We start from the raw sequence: 22,133 nt of genomic DNA on the forward strand, positions 1-22,133 counted from the left end.
CTTTACGCGGTGTCTGTGGGATCTGGGTGCGCCGTGTCGGGGAGGGACCCGAAGTCCCTCTTGGGTCATTATAGATGCATCTGGGACCTTGCTTCCACCAAACTGGAGATACTCAGATACGACTACACGCCATTATGGCAAAACGGGGGTCTACAGGAATACTCTTAACGCTCAGGGATCTGAGCTCTGGGCCGCACAGGGAGTCTACTACCTACATCATATGTTATCCGGCGGTAACTTTAAAACCTACCAAACACTCAAAGAAGAATTCACGCTCCATGATAATATGCGGTTTAGTTTTTTTCAGATTAGACACACGGCCCAGATACAGTTTTCACGCACTTAGCCGCCACCGACCCCACACCCGGTCATGGCCATAGCAAAGGGGAGAGATCCCAGTAAACTAATATCCGCATTTTACAATATGCTCTCTACCCCTATAGCCACCAAGATAGTGTTTGCCATAAAACCTCGCTGGGAAAGGGAGGTGGGGATACTGGACGATGAAGAATGGGAGGAGGCTTTGGAGACCTGCAAAACTGTGTCTCCCAGGCTTTCGGACAGGCTGACCCAAATATACATCACTCACAGGGCGTATCTGACCCCAATCCGTGTAGCTAGATATAAACGTACCCAATCTACCCTGTGTGCGATGTGTGCTCAAGAGACGGGGACATTCTTCCATCTCATTTGGGCCTGCCCAAAAATACAGGACCTTTTGGAAACAGATAACATTCCTTCACGACACTATGGGCACCCTGGACCCCAGACAGTGCCCGCTGGGGATTTTTCCCGCAGGTGCAGATTAATATACCAAAATTTTCCTTCATGAGTCATTGTTCTCGGGCAGAAAGATTATAGCAAGCAAATGGATGAGACAGCTTCCCCCCACTTTCGCAGAATGGAAGGCGGAAATAAATTTGACTCTACCGTATAAGAAATGTGTGTATATTAATAGAGCCTACCCGGACAAATATTATAAAATTTGGGATCGTTGGCTGAACGAGTCTACAACCTGCGATTAGCCTTGCCTCGTCCATGGTTTATAGTTTTCCGAACCTCACCTGACCTCTTATTTTTACTATCCGTTGTCATAAAACGGGGTTGTGTAGACCTGGAAGGGGATAGACGGGTTATCGTATTGCACATGCAAAGCTTGTAATGATTGTATGACAATGCTGTTAATGTGAGACCTTGTTATACTATGTACCCACGAATTACTGATTGTTTTCTGTATGCAACTTTACTCAATAAACATTTTGTTTGATTAAAAAAAAATAATCCCGGTCAAAAAAATGTTGCGGTCTGTGGCCCATTATGGCGATTTACCTTCACTTCTGCCCTGTAGCCAAAACAGGAAGCGAGAGGAAATCCTTGCAAATAAAGGAATCTCTTGGGGTCCCTCGGGTCACCAGAGCTAGTGTCCCCACTAGTTCTAATCCATCGCCTCTTTTCACGCCCAAAATGTGTTTCTATTGCAATGTAGCATGGAATAATATTCATGAAATTATTTTGCTTACAGAACATGTGTGCGCCCAGTTGTGATTTATGGAGGAACTCAGACGTTTCACTCTTTGAAACAGATCTCTGAAGGATGTAACATTCTTTGTGCAACCCCTGGAAGATTATTGGATATCATCAGGAAAGAGAAGGTATTTACTACTGGTGTTCTGAGTTTAGTAAGCCTCACATTTTCACATTAATATGTAATTAAAAAACAAAGCAATCATTAGGTATGACGTGCCATTACCTAGAGCTGCCACTACATGTAAGAAACAGCCTATCTTATGTCTGAGTGCTAGGTTGTCTGATCAGACAAATCTCTGAAACTACATGCTAGTAATGTGGCTTGTCTGCCACTTCCCACTCATCCTATTGGCCGGTGAAGTTCATCAAAGTTATGAATCAGTATAAATCATTCTTGTATGGAGGAAGCATCGCAAGCTACTGCAGCTTAAGGTAGCTTGGCTATAAGGAAGGGGGTGGGCCCCCTAAACGCATCAGCTGTATACCCCGCAATGTGAATACAGCACTTTTGTTTCCACACTCTTCATCATTGTGTGTTTTTACTATCTTGTGAGTATTCAATTTTTTTTTTTTTTTATTGGATAAATGTTTTTTGGTAATGCACTAGGTGCGTGCGCCTTCAATTTTATTTTTGTTTTTGTAGTATCCAAGAAACAAAGGGTGATTGCTACCCTTTGAGGGAAATTGCTGGTTTAGACCTTCTTTGGATTTGGTCGTTCCACATGGCCAGAGCACCTCACTGCAAGGAGGTCTTTGGGGGGGGTTAATGGAACCTTACCCATCTACTAATGTAGTTGCTTGCTGACCCCATCCCATTTAAAAAATAAAATTTCTCATTGCCAGCATTGAAGTCGCACCCAAATTGCATCTACATGATGCAGGTGCGACTTTTGTGGGTGTATATTGAGGTCTTTGGGCCAAAGTAGTGCATGCATGGGGTGTGACAAGTCACATGACCAAGTCGCACAAGTGGTCCTTAAAGTGATAAGTCTTAGGTTTGTTATTTTTAAGTAAAAAAAAAAAAACTTATGCTTGCCTGCCCTGTTGCAGTGGAGCCCTTCTAGAATGGACTGCTTTGGATTTCTTTATTTTTCTTCAGAGCAGACAGTCCTGCCTTTTTAAGCCTCATATACACGGTATGATTGTTGGCCAATGGAGCGTCTGATTTTTGACAAAAGGGCGTGTGCCAGGATCATTGCATACTAACGTTACACAATTGTCCTGCCACAAACTTGAACGTAGTGACGTACTACAAGGAATTTCAGCTCTTTTCTGCTAATTTCGTGTTTGAGCATTGATTCCGAGCATGTGTGTTTGTACTTTTGTGTGATGGATTTGTGTATTGACCATACGAAAATCGGATGTGGAGAGGTTGTGCGCCGAACATTTACTAGCCTGTCATCCAACATGTGTTGGACAACAATTGTCTAAAGAAGCGTACGAACGGTAAGATTTTAGGAGAACAGTCTGTCAACAGACAGTACCCTGCCAACAATCGTACTGTGTGTATGAGGCCTAAGTCAGTGTTTCATCACCTGAGTTCTGCAGGACCTTTACTTGCAGTGGTTTGAGTAACCTAGTCCCTAGGCATGACTTAAAAGTGCCATTGTTGGGCCTGCTTTCTTTCTGATTATTTTTGCTTTGGGTATCATAGTATTTAGTGGTTCTATTGGTAAAAGGCGAGGGGTCAGCACTTCGGTGCTCCATGTTTTCTCTTCCGTTCATGGACGGACACATCAGCAATTGACCTTAGGGTTTTATCCTTCCTTTTAGGAGATTGACTAGGCAGGAAACGGCACTTTAAGTGTTAAAACACTTCACACAGCACAGTACCTCCCAGGGGGCGGATCCCCCGGGTACATCCCTCTTTCTGCCTAGTGAAAGGAGATGACATGGCTCTTCTTGGCCCATGTGCTCTAGAGGATTTTTTTTTATCGCTTTTATTAAATTTTTTCCTGCATTTTTGGATCCTGGGATCTACAATCAACTGCCTACTGGGTGACAGGCTGGATCCTTGTAGTCCCCCCGTGTTTGCCCATCAATCGTGTGTCGGCCTTTAACTATGCGGTACACGACGTGCTGCGTTGTTCCAGGGGTGGCCAGTGAGCTATACGCTCCAGGGCACACTATATCCGTGTCAGTGTTCCTGGCCGACAGCCATGCCGTAACTGCGCGGACGTTGGTTCTGTCTGGAATGCCTCCAGCTGGTGGTCGCAGGACGGGCAAGTAGCATTCCCTTTGCCGTGGCATGGTGGTTCGGCTGGTGCATTCCTGGGAGGTTGATCGGGGGTTCGCCCTGCTTTCCTCTTTCCCTTCCTCTCCCTCCTTCCCGACATTTTGGGTGGTCGGTCATGAGGTGAGGGGTCCGTCTGGGGGGTGCTGTGTGCTTTTTTTAATGCTGCCGTGTGCGGGGGACCTACAGGGGTCCTGCATGTTGGCTGTTTTTTTACTGTAGGTTTGGTGTTTTACAATGTGCTCGCCACCATTTTGCCGGTGACGGACACTTTTAATAACGACCGGCGGCCATTTTCTTGTAGCCCGCATGCTGTTTTTTGCATGATGGCCTATTTGGATGGAAGTTTTGCCTCTAGAGGCCAGAATAACTGCGCGAACAGCTGCAGCACACTTTCTGAGGGACGGCACAGCACGGACTGTCTCTGAGCAGTCACAGCAGCAGTACAGCCTAGTCGGGTGGTGAGTCCTCTGGGGGGTCCCCTGCTCTGTTGCGGCCGGGAGGGTGGCCTGTGGGTCTTGCCTTGTAGTACAAGGGTGGCAGTGGGTCAGCATGGCGTCCGAACCGGAGGCTTCTCCCCCAGAAATTCCGGATTTAACCCTTAGTGCCCCTGTTCCTGCGGCCTCCATGACTGCTATGCCGGCAGTCTTTGAGGCGTTTGCCAGGGTTTGAAGCAGCAAGTGGCCAGAAGGGGGGTAAAAAGCACCCCCTCCCTCCACCTTGTTCTGGGGATGTCTCTGACACGGAATCGGGCCCTGCTACTGTGTCCGGCCCTGGTTCCATTATGTCAGAAGACGCAGGCCTAGCCCACACGGACAGTGAGGATGACTCTGCATCAGGGTCAGCGCATGTTAAGGTGTTTGTTGGAGCTCTTATCACTGCGGTGCAGGATACTCAAAAACTTTAGGATTCGGCGGAGACATCAGAGATGCCGGTCCCCTTTGGGTTCCGCAAGCCGCCCCGCGAAAGTGTTTCCTTGTGTTCCTTATCTGGACGAAATATTGTACAAGGAATGGGATCGGCCGCAGAAAGTTTTTTCTGTCCCAAAATACTTTGCGGTCCGTTACCCGTTTGAGGAGGATTTCCTAAAAAAGTGGATCTCTCCTCCGTCTGTGGACCCCCCTGTGTCCAGACTGAACAAGGCTACCACATTGCCTGTGGAAGGGGCTCCCGCTTTTAAGGACCCCGCAGATAGGAAAGGTGAGGCTGTGGCCCGCTCCATGTTCACAGTGGTGAGACCGGTCTTGGCCGGGGCTCTAGTGTCGCAGACACCGAACGAGCAAAGTCGCTGCTGCAGGAGCTGGAGGCGCAGAATGCTTCGGAGCTCTGTGGACCTGGCTGACCAGTTGGTGCAGGGTCTCAAATTTGTCTGTGAGCCGGCCCTGGACACGCTTCCCCTACTTTCCAGGGCCTCCGCATACGCGGTGGTGTTACGCCGCCTTGTGTGGCTGAAGTGTTTGTCTGCAAAAGTTCAAGATAAAGGCGGTTCGCTCTGTAGTGGCGGCACTCCATCAGGGGGGATTTTCTGGCGTCCTTGGATATCAAGGACGCGTACCTGCATATCCCTGTATGCGCAAGACACCAGAGATTTTTGCGGCCGGAGAGGACCACTTTCAATTTGTGGACCTCCCTTTCAGCCTGGCCTCGGCACCATGGCTTTTCACCAAGGTGCTTGCGACGATTCTGGCCCTGCTGAGGCAGCGTGGAATCGCTATTGTGGGATACCTGGACGACCTTCTCCTGAGAGCTCAGAGTTAGAGGTGGATGTGTCCATCACCTGCCAGACCCTCCGGGAATTTGGTTGGCTACTGAATGTCCAGAAGTCAGTGTTGGTACCATCTCAACGGCTAGATTATCTCGGGTTGGTCCTGGATTCCTCGGAGGCGAGTTTTTCTTCCAACGGAAAAACTACAGACACTGCAATCTGCGGTGCAGCGGTTGGCGACCCAGGAGTGGTCGTTGCTCCGCTTTTGCATGCGGGTTCTGGGTCTGATGGTGGCCTCTTTCGAGGCGGTTCCGTATGCTCCATTCCACACTCGAGTGTTACAGAAAGATTCTGTCGCGTTGGGACAAGCTTCCTTCGTCTCTGGATTACCAGGTCCCGGTGAGCCGTCTGGTCAGTCCGCCCTCAGTGTGGTGGCTGACATCCCCGGTACTTCGGACCGGAAAATCGTTTCTGCCGTGCCATTGGACAGTGGTCACAAAGGATGCCAGTCTCTCCGGCTGGGGGGTTGTCTGGGGTGTCCAGTCAGCCCAGGGCCGCTGGACTCAAAAGGAGTCCCGCCTGGCGATCAATGTCCTGGAGCTCCGGGTGATCAAGCTGTGCCTCTCCAAGTGGTCTCTGGGTCTGCAGGACCGTCCGGTCAGGATCCAGTCCAACAACGCCACGGCCGTGACGTATGTCAATCGTCAAGGAGGCACACGGATCTCGGCTGCAGCGTCAGAATTCGGGTAAATCCTTCGGTGGGCCAAAAGGTACGTTCCGGCTCAGTCGGCCGTGTACATTCCGGGGGTGCAGAACTGGCAGACTACCTAAGTCGCCAAACGCTAGAACAAGAAGGGTCTCTACACCCGGAAGTGTTTCAGAGTCTGTGCCAAAGATGGGGCACTCAGGACGTGGATCTTCTGGCGTCCTGTCTCAATCGGAAGGTGTCACAGTTCGTGGCCAGGTCAAGAGACCCGTGGTTGAACGCGTAAAGACAAGTTGGTGGTGCGGTGGGGTCACTATCGCCTAATGTACGCCTTCCGTCCTCTGAAGCTTCTTCCTCGCCTGCTGCGCAGAGTGGAAGCCGAGGGGATACCAACAATCCTGATCGCTCCGAATTGGCTGCGCCGTCCGTGCATGAAGTCTTGCCCCTGCCCGACTCATAGGTGGGGGGGGGCGGCTTCGCAGGTTCACAGCTCAGTGGACCTTCCTGCTCTCTGACCAGTGGGTCTGCGAGGTGGTCTCACCGGGGTACAAGATGGTATCTTTCCTATTCACTGAACAGATTCTTTCCCTCAAGTCTCCCTCTCCTTCCGGCTTGTCGGTCTGCCCGGTTAGGGGCAGCGTAGAACTTGCTGAGTTGTGGGGCGATTTTACCCGTTCCGCAGGAAGAGAGGTTTCAGGGATTTTATTCAAATCTTTTTGTGGTCCCAAAGAAGGAAGTACTGCATGGAATCCATTAGTTCGGGGGTAGCTGCACTCCATCCGGGGGACTTTCTGGCGTCTCTAGACATCAAGGATCAGTTTGTGGCCCTTCCTTTTGGCCTAGAGTCGGCACCAAGAGTTTTCACCAAGGTGCTCGCACTGATCCTAGGTTTGAGACAACGAAGCACTGCCATAGTTGGCTTCTTTGACGACCTTCTTCTGAGAGAAGCTTTTCGCTCCGAATTGCTGGAGGATGTGTCAGACCAGACCCTCCAAGAAGTGGGGTGGGTGTTAACCGCTTAAGGACCGCCTCCTGCACATATACGTTTGCAGAATGGCACGGCTGGGCACATGTACGTCCTTTACTAGTACCCAGCCGTGGGTCACGGGCACGCTCCGGGGACCCGCGGGCCCGATCGCCGCTGGAGTCCCGCGATTGGTCCCCAGAGCTGAAGAACAGGGAGAGCCATGTGTAAACACGGCTTCCCCGTTCTTTACTGTGGCAGCTGCATCGATCGTGTCATCCCTTTTATAAGGGGACACAATCGATGACGTCACACAGTTGTAAACACACTTCAGGGAACACAACCCCATCAGCGCCCCCTTGTGGTTAACTCCCAAACTGCAACTGCCATTTTCACATTTAAATGCATTTTTTGCTGTGAAAATGACAATGGTCTCAAAAATGTGCCAAAATTGTCCGAAGTTTCCGCCATAATGTCGCAGTCACGAAAAAAATCACTGATCGCTGCCATTAGTAGTAATTTTTTTTTTTATAAAAATGCAATAAAACTATCCCCTATTTTGTAAACGCTATAAATTTTGCACAAACCAACCGATAAACGCTTATTTTTACCAAAAATAGGTAGAATACGTATGGGCCTAAACTTGAGTAAAAAATTAAATTCTATATTTTTGGGGGATTTTTATTATAGCAAAAAGTAAAAAATACTGCATTTTTTGTTTTTTCAAAATTGTTGCTCTATTTTTGTTTATAGCTCAAAAAATAAAAACCGCAGAGGTGATCAAATACCATCAAAAGAAAGCTCTATTTGTTGGGGGGGGGGGGGGAAAGGGCGCAATTGTCAGTTAAAGCGACACAATGCCGAATCGCAAAAAGGGGTAAGGTCCTTTAGCTGCATTTTGGTCCGGGTCTTAAGTGGTTAAACGCTCAGAAGCCGGTCTTGATTCCGACTTGGCGTTTGGAGTACCTAGGGTTGATTCTGGACTCCTCGGAAACGAAGGTCTTTCTACCCCTGGAGAAATTGCAGACTCTTCAGTCTGCAGTGAAGGTGTTGGCATCCCACAAATGGTCGTCTCTTCGTTTTTTGCATGCATGTCCTGGGTTTGATGGTAGCCTCCTTCGAGGCGAAACCGTATGCCCAGTTCCACACTTGTGTTTTGCAGAAGGAGATACTGTCCAAGTGGAACAGGTCTCCTTCGTCTCTGGATTGTCAGATTCAGGTAAGCCACCTGGTCAGGGTCTCTGAATTGGTGGCTGATATCCCCGGTTCTTTCGTCCGGGAAGTTTTGTTCCCTTCCAATGGACGGTGATTTCGACACACTCCAGCTTCACAGGTTGGGGTGGGGTCCAGTCTGCCCAGGGTCGCTGGACTCTAGAAGAATACCGTCTGCTGATCAATGTCCTGGAACTTCGGACGATCAGGCTATGTCTCTCCTCGTGGTCAAGGAGGTTGCAAGGTCATCCAATCAGGATTCAGTCGGACAATGCCACAGCAGTGGCGTATGTCAAACATCAGGGGGGAACGCGGAGCTCAGCTGCAGCGTCTGAGGTCGCTCACATCCTAAGATGGGTGGAAAGAAGCGTGCCGGCTCTGTCGGCTGTCTACATTCTGGGCGTGGAAAACTGGCAGGCAGACTACCTGAGTCGCCAGATGCCGGACCAGGGAGAATGGTCATTGCATCTGGAGGTGTTTCAACTCCTTTGCAGGAGGTGGGGGCACACTGGATGTGGATCTCCTGGCCTCTCGTCTCAACCGCAAGGTGTTGAGATTTGTGGCCATGTCCAGAGATCCTTGGGCAGACACGTCGGACGTGTTGGAAGCCCTGTGGGGTCAGTATCGGCTGATTTATGCCTTTCCCCCATTGAAGTTGCTTCCTCGGCTGCTCCGCAGAGTGGAGGCCGAGGGGATCCCAATGATTCTAATCGCTCCAGATTGGCCTCGGCGTCCTTGGTACGCCGATCTCGTGCGCCTGGTGGCGGATGTACCGTAGCGGCTGCCAATGCGGGAGTACCTTCTGCCTTAAGGTCCCATACTGCATCTTGCTTTACAGTCGCTGGTTTTAACGGCATGGCTATTGAAAGCCATGTGTTTAAGGGACCGGGGTCTTTCCGGCTCGGTCATCTCAACCATGCTGAGGGCACAGAAGTCTTCAAGGAAGATCTACCATTGCACCTGGAAGGCCTACGTCTTTGTGTGAAGAGATGGGGTGGCATCCACGGGACGTATTTGGTTTCCAGGGTCCTGCTGTTTTTACAGTGTGGAGTGAATCAGAAACTTGCCTTAAAGAGGGATTCCATCCGCAATTTTTTTTTTTTTTAAAAGTCCGCAGCTACTAACGGTGTAGCTGCTGACTTTTAATAGGGACACTTACCTTGTCCTACTTGCCCGCGCTGATGGTCCCCCAATACCGATCCCATGATCGATGCAGGTCCCGCGTCGCCATTCACACTAGGGGAAACAGGCTGTGAAGCCTTACGGCTTCACTGCCCATTTCCTAATACGCCTGTGTGAGTCTCGTGCCGGCTTGTGAATGGGCGGCTGCTCTCTGAGAACACACACAGTTCCCAGAAAGCAGCGCGCCCCATTAACTAGGAGGAGAAGAAAAAACACTGCGGTGCCGAAGAGGCAGATTACGGACTTCCGCATAGCAACAGGTATTTTGGGTGAGTATATAAAAAAAAAAATTCACTTTTTTTTTTTTTTTTTTTTTTTTTAGGACTTTTGGTCAAATGTTGTTTTCCTGGGTGGAACTCCGCTTTAAGCACCATTAACCACTTAAGCCCAGGCCAGGTTTTGCGATTCGGCACTGCGTCGCTTTAACAGACAATTGCGCGATGTGGCTCCCAAACAAAATTGGCGTCCTTTTTTCCCCACAAATAGAGCTTTCTTTTGGTAGTATTTGATTACCTCTGCCGTTCTTACTTTTTGCGCTATAAACAGAAATAGAGCGACAATTTTGAAAAAAATGAAATATTTTTTACTTTTTGCTATAATAAATATCCCCCAAAAACATATATAACATTTTTTTTCCTCATTTTAGGCCGATACGTATTCTACCTAGTTTTGGTAAAAAATCGCAATAAGTGTTTATCGATTGGTTTGCGCAAAATTTATAGCGTTTACAAAATAGGGGATAGTTTTATTGCATTTTTATTATTTTTTACTACTAATGGTGGCGATCAGCGATTTTATTTTTTTTCGTGACCGACATTATGGCGGACACTTCGGCCAATTTTGACACATTTTTGCGACCATTATCATTTTCACAGCAAAAAATGCATTTAAATTGCATTGTTTATTGTGAAAATGACAGTTGCAGTTTGGGAGTTAACCACAGGGGGTGCTGGAGTTATGTTTCACCTAGTGTGTGTTTACAACTGTAGTGGGGTGTGGCTGTAGGTCTGACATCATCGATTGTGTCAGCCGCCACAGTGAAGCACGGGGAAGCAGTGTTTACATACAGCTCTCCCCGTTCTTCAGCTCCGCGATCGTGATCGCGGCGGCTAGAAACAAATAGCCGCGCCCTCATCCCGGATTGCTCCCACGGAAGAACCGACCACCGCATGTACCGGGGGCGGGGGGGGGGTCCTGATCAGACCCGCGGAAAGGCAGGGACGTACATGTACGCCCATCTGCCTGTACGTGCCATTCTGTGGACGTATATATACATGCGGCGGTCGTTAAGCAGTTAAGGGACATATTTCAGCCTTGGTTGTGTTCTTTCATTCTCTGGTGGGTACCTTTTTGTGCAGGGGGTTCGTCATGTACTTCCCCCTCCCCTTGTTAAACCACCTCTTCCCCCTCCCCTTGTTAAACCACCTCTTCCCCCATGGGATTTGAATCTGGTGCTCTTGGTTCTTCAGAAAAGGGCCTGGCAGTTTCGTCTGACACCATTTCTCAGTGGATCAGGCAGACCGTCATACAGGCCTATGCTCTTAAGGGGCGGGCGCCCCCCTTTCCGGTCACGGGACATTCAACCAGGGTAATTGGTGCTTTCTGGGCTTTCTGACATCAAGCGTCTATCACAAGTGTGTAAGGCAGCAACTTTGTCGTCCATTCAACTTTTTAACCACTTGCTTACTGGGAACATATACCCCCTTCCTGCCCAGGTTAAATTTCAGCTTTCAGCACTGTCACGATTTGAATGACAATTGCGCGCTCGTACGACGTGGCTCCTAAACAAAATTGGCGTCCTTTTGTTTCCCCCACAAATGGAGCTTTCTTTTGGTGGTATTTGGTCACCTCTGCGGTCTTTATTTTTTGCGCTATAAACAAAAATATAGCGACAATTTTGAAAATAAACACCATTTTTTACTTTTTGCTATAATATCCAATAAAAAAAAATCTGTTTAGTCCGATACGTATTCTTCTACATATTTTTGGTAAAAATAAAAATCTCTAAGTGTATAGTGATTGGTTTGCACAAATGTTATAGCGTCTACAAAATAGGGGATAAAATGATGACATTATTTTTTTACTAGTAATGGCGGCGATCTGCGATTTTTGTCAGGACTGCGATATTGTGGCTGACACTTTTGACACATTTTTGGGACCATTCACATTTATACAGTGAACAATGATATTAATATGCACTGATTACTGTATAAATGTGACTGGCAGGGAAGGGGTTAACACTAGGGGGCGAGGAAGGGATTAATGTATTCTCCAATTAGTGATTCTTACTGTGGGGGAGAGGGGTGACCGATGGTTGTCCCTATGTACAAGGGACACACCATCAGTCTCCTCTCCCTGACAAAACGTGGAGCTCTGTGTTTACACACAGAGCTCCATGTCCCTGTCTCCGTGACTGCCAATCGCGGGTGTTTGGAGGACATCGCGGCCGCCAGGCACGCGCATCGGCACCTGACTGACGCAGGGGGCGTGCGCGCCCCCCCAGTGGCCTGGAGGCCGTATAAAGACGGCCTCCCGGCAATTCAGAGCCACAATGTGGCCGTAAATACCCGCCGTGCGGGCAAAAAGTGTTTAAAGCTGCTCCTCCTCCATTGAGCTCTGATTTCTGGGGGTGAAGTTGTTTGTTTTTACTGATACTGTTCGCACCCCTCGTTTTTTTACACTGCTTGGGAACGTCCCACTTGTCAAGACTTGAGAAGGCTGTGTCTGTATATAGACTTTAAGAGTAAATAGCGTTTTTTGTACTCACCGTAAAATCCTTTTATCTGTCGTCCATGGATGGACACAGCTCCCACCCCTCCTTTTTAGGTTTGTACTGCTTGCTACAACCTGAGGCTGGATGCTGCAGGGAGGAGGGTTATGTTCGGAGGGACCGTCCCCTGGGCGGAGCTGTTCAACTCTGTTACAGTAACATGTATTTAAATATCTTAACATGTTTCTGCCTAGTCCTCTCCTGTGAACATGAACCTAACCCACTTGTAAAGGCTTGAGAAGGCTGTGTCCGTCCATGGACGACAGAGAAAATGATTTTTATTTTTTTGTTCTTTTCTTTATAAATTTGCAACGATTTCAAACTAACTTTTCACTTTGTCATTATTGGGTATTATTTGCAGAATTTTGTGGGAAATGTATTACATTTTGAAATAAGGCTGTAACATAACAATGGAAAAAGTTAAGCCCTGTGAATACTTTTCGGATGCACTGTACATGAGCTCATTCGCAAAATACAATGGCTTCTGTTAAACAATGGAGTAGGGGGGAAGAGCTACTGCTGTATAAGGGACCAGTGTCTCTCCTGTCAGCGCTTCAGGAAATCAGCAATGGCTGTACTGTGCCTAACAATTCTACCCCCTCATTCCCTTGCAGAGAATGACCCTCACAATTTGAATGGTGTTAGGAAGGTTTCCAGTATTTTCTGTCTAATTTCTGATTCTTGGCCTCCTGAGGAGAAAGTATAACTCGACTGTTTCTGAACTCCTGTGTATCTTGCAAAATGTTACCAGGAGTCTCCAAACTTACTAACAAAGGTCTGGTTTACTTTCCTTCAGACTTTTGACGAGGCTGGCCTGTGGTCAGTGAGTAAGAAATTCCCTTGCATCAATGGGAGTTAATAATGGCCCATCATTGGTATTAGTGGGAGGAATAGTGCCCTGTTGGACTTGTGTATTTTAATACATAAGTCCATCTAGTTTAAACAATAGATTGAAATTTAAATAAATGGAAAACCTCCATATACACAACCCTATAACCACAGTTGATCTAGACGGGAGGCAGTTTGCCTTATGGTTGGTGTCAGGGGAGGGGATAGTGCCTCATTCTTATTAGTGGGAGGAATTGTGCCCCATTTGGTGTTATTGGCAGGGATGTCGGTGGGGAGGGATAGTGCCTTGCATCAGTGGGCAGAATGGTCTCCCAAGGGCTGAATAAGGGCAAGCAAAGGGCCACATCTGGTCCAGTTTGGGGACTACTGGACTAGACCGTAAGTAAAAAAGAAAATTCTTGTATACAGAGCAATTTTCTATCAGGAAATATAATGGCTTTTAACAGCCCCTACAATTTTGCAGGGTGGTAAACCTGGTTTTAGTTTAATGACATTAACTGTGCTATTAATCTTTTCTCTTATCTATCCCCACAAAGATTGGTTTAACTAAATTGCGCTACCTTGTGTTGGATGAAGCTGACCGTATGTTGGACATGGGTTTTAGAGAGGACATTGAAAATTTGTTGCGAAGTCCAGGAATTACTAGTAAAGAAGAAAGACAAACCCTAATGTTCAGTGCTACATTTCCCTCAAGCATACAGAGGTAAGTCATGTGTATTAAAAAAAAAAAAAAAAAAAAATCTTTTTAGTACATGTTCTTATTGCATATCTTTGTCATTTATGACCACTGTAATATTACTGAAGTCTTTGTGAGTTTAACAGCTATTACAGAAAACTTTACTTGTCTTTGATAGGCGACTTCTAACCCTTCTGTTGCCAGAGCCGTTTTGCAATCTTATTTTTATATATTTTTTAAAAAGCAGACACCCTAGAGAATAAAATGGTGGTTCCAATTTTTTGCCACACAATTTTAATGCATAGGTCTAGGAAACGCAAACATTTCAGTAAAAAAATCAACAGCGTTAATTTTAGGGCACACATAATAAATGACCCAGTTTTTTTTTTTTTGCAAAAATATGACGAGGTTGCGCCGAGTAAATGGATACCCAACATGTCAAACCTTAAAATTGTGTGCTTCCATAAAATGGCGACAAACTTTAGTACCCTATATTTTCCATAGACAACACTTTAAAAGCCAGGCCCTATAGGTTAATCATTTTAGCATTAGAGGTGGTCTGGAGCTAGAAATATTTCTGTATGGTGTGCGCGACCATATGAAAAGTGTATCACAATCGACTCATGTGTAGGTGCGCAAGTTTACGTTCATATAGGCTTTTGGAATGTTTAACGGATAAGTTCACTTTCTCTTCCGTTCATGGACGGACACAGCAGCCTTTGACCTTAGGGTTATATCCGCTTCCTTCCAGGAAGTGGATATAACCCTAAGGTCAAAGGCTGCTGTGTGTCTATTATGGAGTTTATCGCCAGGATTGAAGTGACAAGTAGCCAGAAGGGGGGTAAAAAGCGCCCCCTCCCGGCACCCGCTTCTGGGGATGGCTCTGACACGGAACCAGTCCCTGCTACTGCTTCTGGCTCTGGTTCTGTCATGTCGGATGGTGCAGGCGTAGCCCACACGGACAGTGAGGATGACTCTGCTTCAGGGTCAGCGCATGATAAGGCATTTGTTGGAGCTTTTATCATTGCGGGATACTCAAAAACTTGAGGATTTGGCGGAGGCATCGGATATGCCGGTCCTTTTTGGGTTCCGCAAGCCACCCCGCACCGCAAGTGTTTCCTTGTGTTCCATATCTGGACAAGCTGTTGTACAAGGAATGGGATAAGCCGCAGAAAGTTTTTGCTGCTCCAAAATACTTTGCAGTCCGTTACCCCTTTGAGGATTTGAGGAAGACTTTTTAAAAAAGTGGGTTTCTCCTCCGTCAGTCCAGGCTTGAACAAGGCCACCACGTGGAAGGGGCTCCGGCATTTAAGGACCCCGCAGATAAGAGAGCTGAGGCTGTGGCCCACTCCATGTTCACAGTGGTGGGGTCGGCGGTGAGACCGGTTTTGGCCGGGGCTCTGGTGTCAGACACTTACCGAACGGGCAAAAGCCTTGCTGCAGGAGCTGGAGGCACAGAATTGCTTCTGAAACCAGTTGGTGCAAGGCCTAAAGTTTGTCTGTGAGTCGGCTCTGGATACCCTCCCCTTGCTTTCCAGGGCCTCTGCGGTGGTACTACGCCGCCTTGTGTGGCTGAAGTGTTAGTCTGCGGACCAGTCTTCAAAAAAGGCCTTGATGGATTTACCCTTTAAGGGTGAACGGCTTTTTGGGGCGTCCCTGGATGACCTCATAAAGGATGCCACAGGCAGTAAGAGCACGCTGCTCCCACAATCTGGGAAGGGTAAGGAGCCTCGCCGTAAGAAAGGGCCCTCCTTTACTGCCCCCAAGAGGTTTTTTCGTCCGCCAAATGCGGCAAACCTGCTTCCGCATGAAGGTCTGCCCCTGCGTCTCGGGTGGGGGGCCGGCTTTGTGAATTCGCAGTTTTGGTGGAGGTCTCCTTTCCGACCGTTGGGTTTGCGAAGTAGTTTCCTCGGGGTACAAGATAGCGTTTCTCTCTTGTCCACCAAACAGATTTTTTCCTTACAACCTCCTCCGGATCGCCGGAAGGATCTGTCAGGGGCTGTCCAGGATCTACTAGTCAGGGGAGTGATTGTGCCAGTTTCAACGGAACGGTTTCAGGGGTTTTACTCCTGAAATCTGTTTGTAGTCCCCAAGAAGGAAGGTGTCCGTTCAATCCTGGACCTCAAGGCCCTCAATTGTTTTGTCAAAGTGCAAAAATTCAGAATGGAGTCAATTCGCTCGGTAGTGGCGACACTCCATCAGGGGGATTTTATGGCGTCCTTGGACATCATGGACGCATACCTGCATATCCCCCATATGCGCAAAGCACCAGAGGTTTCTGCGATTTGAGAGGACCACTTTCAATTTGTGGCCCTCCCGTTCGGCCTGGCCTCGGCACCATGGGTCTTCACCAAGGTGCTCCCCCCGATTCTGGCACTGCTGAGGCAGCAGGGGTTGATATCGTAGGATACCTGGACGACCTTCTCCGGAGAGCTTCCTCAAGCTCAGAGTTAGAAGAGGATGTGTCTATCATCTGCCAGACCCTGCGAGAATTCAGCTTGCTACTGAATGTCCAGAAGTCTGTATTGGTACCGTCTCCGTGGCTGAAATACCTGGGGTTAGTCCTTGATTCCTCGGAGGCGAGAGTTTTTCTCCCAACGGAAAAACTTCAGACCCTACAATCTGCGGTGCAGTGGTTGGCGTCCCAGAAGTGGTCGTCGTTTCGCTTTTGCACCCGAGTGTTACAGAAAGAGATTCTGTCACGTTGGGACAAGCTCCCTTCGTCTCTGGATTACCAGATTCGGGTGAGTCGACTGGTCAAGTCCTCCCTAGTGTGGTGGCTGACGTCTCCGGTACTTCGGACCAGGAAGTCTTTTCTGCCGTGCCATTGGACAGTGGTCACGACGGATGCCAGCCTCTCCGGCTGGGGGGGTGTCTGGGGTGCCCAGGGGCGCTGGACTCAGGAGTCCCGCCTGCCAATCAATGTACTGGAGCTCTGAGCGATCAAGTTGTCTCTCCGAGTGGTCCCTGGGTCTGCAGGACCGACGGTCAGGATCCAGTCCGACAACGCCACGGCCGTGGCATACGTCATCAGGGAGGCACACGGAGCTCGGCTGCAGCAACGGAAGTCGCGCACATCCTCCGGTGGGCCGAAAGGTAAGTTCCGGCTCTGTCCGCCGTATACATTCCGGGGGTGCTAAACTGGCAAGCTGACTACCTAAGTTGCCAAACACTAGACCAAGGAGAATGGTTGCTACACCCGGAGGTGTTTCAGAGTCTGCCAAAAAATGGGGCACTCCAGACGTGGACCTCCTGGCGTCCCGTCTCAATTGGAAGGTGCCAAGGTACGTGGCCAGGTCAAAGGACCCGTAGGCGGACGCGTTGGTGGCGCCATAGGGTCACTATCGCCTAATCTACACCTTCCCTCCTGAAGCTTCTTCCTCGCCTGCTGCGCAGAGTGGAAGCCGAAGGGATACCCGGATTGGCCGCGGCGGACCTGGTGCGTCTGGTGGCAGACGTCCCTTGGCGTCTACCCCTGAGAGAAGATCTTCTGTCGCAGGGTCCCATCTTTCACCCTGCTTTTCAGTCGCTGGCTTTAACGGCGTGGCTGTTGAGAGCCAGGTGTTGAAGGACCGAGGCCTGTCGGGCTCGGTGATCTCTACCATGCTACGAGCACGGAAGTCTACTTCACGAAAGATTTGCCATCGTACGTGGAATGGCTACATCTGTGTGAAGAGATGAAATGGCACCCCCGTACATACGTGATGTCCCGGATTCTGCTGTTTCTACAGGGTGGAGTGGATCAGGCTCTCTCAAGTACGGTTAAGAGTCAGATTTCGGCTCTAGCTGTTTACTTTCAGCGGCGCATTCCCTGGTGCTTACGTTTGTGCAGGGGGTTCGGCATGTTGCCCCTCCTGTGCGTCCTCCACTGCCTCCATGGGACTTGAATTTAGTCTTCTCTGTGCTTCAAGATCCCCTTGTTGACTCTGTCCCAGAAGGTGGTTTTCCTGGTGGCAATTACCTCGGTCAGACGGGTATCTGAACTGGCGGCCTTGTCCTGCAAGGCTCCCTATTTGGTCATCCATAAGGATAAGGTGGTGCTGCGGCCGCAGCCGTCATTCTTTCCAAAGGTTTTCACATTAATGAGGACATTGTTTTACCATCTTTATGTCCTCGGCCGAAAAACCCGAAGGAGGCCACGTTGCATTCCTTGGACGAGGTGTTGTCTGCTACGGCTCCGTTTCGGAAGTCGGACTCACTGTTCGTGTCGGTGACTGGTCCTAAGAAAGGTCTGGCGGTCTCGTCGGCCACCATTTCTAGGTGGATCAGACAGGTCGTGCTTCAGGCAATCCACACCTTCTCAAAATTTTACAAGGTGGATGTGAGTGCATCTTCGGATGCCTCCTTTGGCCCCCAAGGTTTTACAGGCGGCAGTTTAAGGTTGGAGTTCCTCCATTGGACACTTCTTGGGGACATCCCTAAGGTCCATGCTGCTGTGTCCGTCATGAACGGAAGAGACAATAGGATTTTTGTACTCACCGTAAAATCCATTTCTCTGAGTTCATGGATGGACACAGCACCCACCCCTCCTTTTTTGTTTGTACTGCTTGTTGCGAACTGGAGCTGCTGCGTCAGAGTGGGTTATACCCGGGGGAACCACGCCCCCTGGGAGGAGCTGTACTGAAAAGTGTTTTAACACTTGAAGTGCTGTTTTTTTCTGCCTAGTCTCTCCTGGAAGGAAGGATATAATACCCTGTCAATTTCTGTTGTGTCCGTCCATGAACTGAGACATGGATTTTTAGGGTGAGTACAAAAATCCTATTTTTTGTCCGGTAGCCACCTTCGAGGCGGTCCCATCTGTTTACTTTCACTCTCGAGTTGCAAAACGGAGATCCCTTTTGACATGGGATACAGCTCCATTGTCCCTGGACTGTCAAATCTGGGTGAGCTGGCTAGTCTGGGATCCCTGATCCGGTTTCTGAGGTCTTCGGCCTTTCAGTCCGGGAAGTCGTTATCTTTTTTTTTTTTTGGACGACACGGGGTCGCTGGACGCAGGAAGAACCCCGCCTGCCGATCAGGGTGCTCCTTCGGGCGTTCAGGCGGTGCCCCTCCACTTGGTAACGGAGGTTGCGGGGTCAGGATCCAGTTGGACCACGGCGCTGGCATATGTCACCCATCGAGGGGGAATAAGTCGCTCGGCTGCTGCATGCTGTCACTCACGTCCTGCGGGAGCGGGGCAAAGTTGTGCTGGCTCTATCACCCGCATACAGTCTGGGCGTAGAACTCTAGCAGGCGGACTCCGAGTCGACAGTTGCTGGGCCATGGTCTCTACACCTGGATGTGTTTCGACTCCTCTACAGAAGATGAGGATCTCCTGGCTTTTCGACCCAATTGGAAGGTTTTGAGGTTGTGGCCAGGTTCGATGGTTTCTGGGAGAATGCGTCAAGATGCGTTTTGCGGTCCTGTAGGGACAGTCTTGGCTATTGTCTGCCTCCTGAAAATATTCTTCCTCATCTGCTCAGAGTAGGGGCCAAGGGAATCTGAGTAGTCTACTTGCCCCAGTTTTATTCCGGCGTCCCTGGTACGCTGATTTAGTGCGACTGGTGGCGGGATGTTCCTTTGGCGGCTGCCAATGCGATAAAAGGTCATGCATTTCATCCTGCTTGCAGTCGCTGGCCTTCACGACATGGCTTTTAACAGTCGGATAGTAAGTGACCGTTGCCCGTCAGTTTAGTGCTTCCACCATGCTGAGGGCACGGAAGTCATCTTTCAGATGAATTACCGTCACACTTGAATGGCCTACATCTCTAGGTGTGGAGATGGAGTGGCATTCACGTACATATTTGGCTTCTAGGATCCTGCTGTTTTTGACAGCGTGTGTGGTTGAATGACTTGCTTTTTGCTCCATTGAGGGGCAGACGTTGGCCTTGGCTGGTTTCTTCCGCGACCCATGGCGGCTCATTCACTGGTGGGTACGTTGTCCAAGGGGTTCCACGTGTGGCCCCTCCGGTTCAATCACTGCTGACTTTATGGGATTGTATCTGGTACCATGGGTGTTTTCAGAAACCACCTTTTTTAAGGTATATAGAGAAGATTCCCCTGGTGGTACTCTCTTGGTAAGTAGCTTTCGGGTGGATGTTGCCTCTACTAGGGGGTTTTGAGTGGCGGCCTTGTCTTGCAAGTCTTCCCACTTATCTTAAACTCTTCAAGCTGGTTTCGCAGACTATGAACCCAGCTTGTTTAGAGGCCCCCAATTCTGATTCACAAGAATTTTGCAACGAAATATCGGATTATTTCATCAATAAAATTGAAAAAATCCGGGAAAGTATTCAGCAAAATGGAATTGTCACTAACCCTTCCCCAATTCCCAAACCAAATGCCCACACAAACCCGCCTCAACCACCAAAATTCACTCTAAAACCCATTACCATCAATTCCACTAAAAACATAATCGGGACTCTGCGTCACAGCACCCAATGACATCATTCCCACTAAACTGCTGAAATAAAGTGCCGACATATTGGCACCAGCTATCACGCAGCTCATAAACCAATCATTCAAGGAGGGCACGGTGCCCACCTTGCTGAAACAAGGTACAATAAAACCAATCCTAAAAAAAAAAAACCCTTGACCCCAAAGACCCAAACAACCGGAGGCCCATAACGGTAATGGAGAAAGAAGTTGTATAACAGCTGCAACTGCATTTAGACACCCATAAATTACTCGACCCGTTTCAATCAGGCTTCCGTCCTGGTCACGGAACAGAAACGGCGCTGCTTAAAATATGGGATGACGCTCTAGAGGCCGCAGATGGAGAATCTGGTCTTCTAATCCTGCTGGACCTCAGCGCGGCTTTTGACACTGTAGACCACGGACTACTACTAGCCAGGCTAGCTGAAGTGGCCGGAGTCGCGGAAGGTGATTTTCCCTGGTTCTCCTCATTCTTGGAAAACCGATCACAAACGGTGAAACTGGGACCTTTCACTTCTGAAAAATGTACGGTATTATGCGGAGTCCCTCAGGGATCTCCCTTGTCGCCCGTATTGTTCAATATCTATCTCTGCCCCCTCTTGAAATCATCAGTAACCAGAAGTTACTCTACCACTCCTATGCAGACGACACTCAACTGTATTTCCGGATCTGCAACAAATCGGATGATTCTCTTGGACTAGAGAAATGCCTTACTCTAATAGATAGCTGGATGACATCCAGTTATCTTAAACTCAATGGTTCAAAAACAGAACTTCTCCTGTTTCACGCAAACCGGAAAAGGCACCCCGCGTCAACTTGGACCCCCCCGCCCATTCTGGGTAAAACTATCACCCCTAGCACCAAAGTCAAAAGTCTGAGTCATTTTTGACACCTACATGACAATGGATGCACAAATAGGGTCTGTAGTCAGCGGATCCCATCATCTACTACGCCGTCTCACCCCCTTTATCCCGAAAGAGGACATTGCAGTCGTGGTGGGAACAATCATCAATTCCAGACTTTACTACGCAAATGCGCCCTATCTAGGACTCCCCAAATACCAAATCACACGTCTGCAAGTCATTCAAAATATGGCCGCTTGATTAGTGACTGGCAAAAAAACATGGGAATCAATCTCACCTTCGCTGAGATCCCTTCATTGGTTGCCAGTAAAAGACAGAATCACTTTCAAGGCTCTCTGCCGAACTATCTATGCGAAAAAAATAAAAGCCCATAACCCCAATCGCATTCTGCGATCCACAAATCTAAACCTACTCCAAATACAAGTCAATAGGAGATCGAAGATTTGCAGTCCAGGGACCTCGGCTGTGGAATGCTCTACCAACCACCATCCGACTAAAGTCGGACCACTTGGCCTTCAGGAGAAAGATTAAAACCCATCTCTTCTGAGGTCAAGGGGGCTTCCTTACCCATGGAATGGAAACAGCGCCCAGAGGCGATTCAGTTCGCATGTGTTGCGCTTTACAAGTTTCTCACACACTTAAAGGGTGAGGCGGTGCTGCGTCCACAGCCTTGTCTCTACCTGAGGTTTGTTTTGGCCCTTTTATTAAAATGTGGACATTGTGCTTCGTCCTTGTGTCCTCGGCCATTGCATTCCAAGAGGTTGCTTGCTTTCCTTGGGCTTGGTACAAGCTCTGTGGGTGTATCGGTCTGCTACGACTCCATTTTCGGAGGTCAGACTCACTGTGTCAGCAAGGCCTGGGGGTCTCGTGGATCAGACAGATTGTAATCATGTTATGCCCTTAGGGGCGGGCACCTCCCTTTCCTGTCGCGTGCATTCGACCAGGGCAATAAATGCATCCTGGGTTTTCCAACATCAAGCATCGGTCTCGCAGGTGTGTAAGGCGGCGTCCTGGTCATCCGATCACACTTTCACT

At 48.8% G+C, this 22,133-nt stretch overlaps 1 protein-coding gene across 2 annotated transcripts in view; it reads left to right on the plus strand.

The window, feature by feature from the left end:
• Positions 1–22,133, plus strand: part of DDX4 (DEAD-box helicase 4) — a 267,888-nt gene that overhangs the window by 214,851 nt on the left and 30,904 nt on the right. For both annotated transcript variants that reach the window (XM_040339469.1, XM_040339474.1), the window contains 2 exons: positions 1,523–1,652; positions 13,685–13,851. In XM_040339469.1, the coding sequence (XP_040195403.1) occupies positions 1,523–1,652; positions 13,685–13,851 (297 nt within the window). The remainder of the gene's footprint in view (positions 1–1,522; positions 1,653–13,684; positions 13,852–22,133) is intronic.

This window comes from Rana temporaria, chromosome 1, assembly GCF_905171775.1.
Source record: "Rana temporaria chromosome 1, aRanTem1.1, whole genome shotgun sequence".
Taxonomy (NCBI): Eukaryota; Metazoa; Chordata; class Amphibia; order Anura; family Ranidae; genus Rana; species Rana temporaria.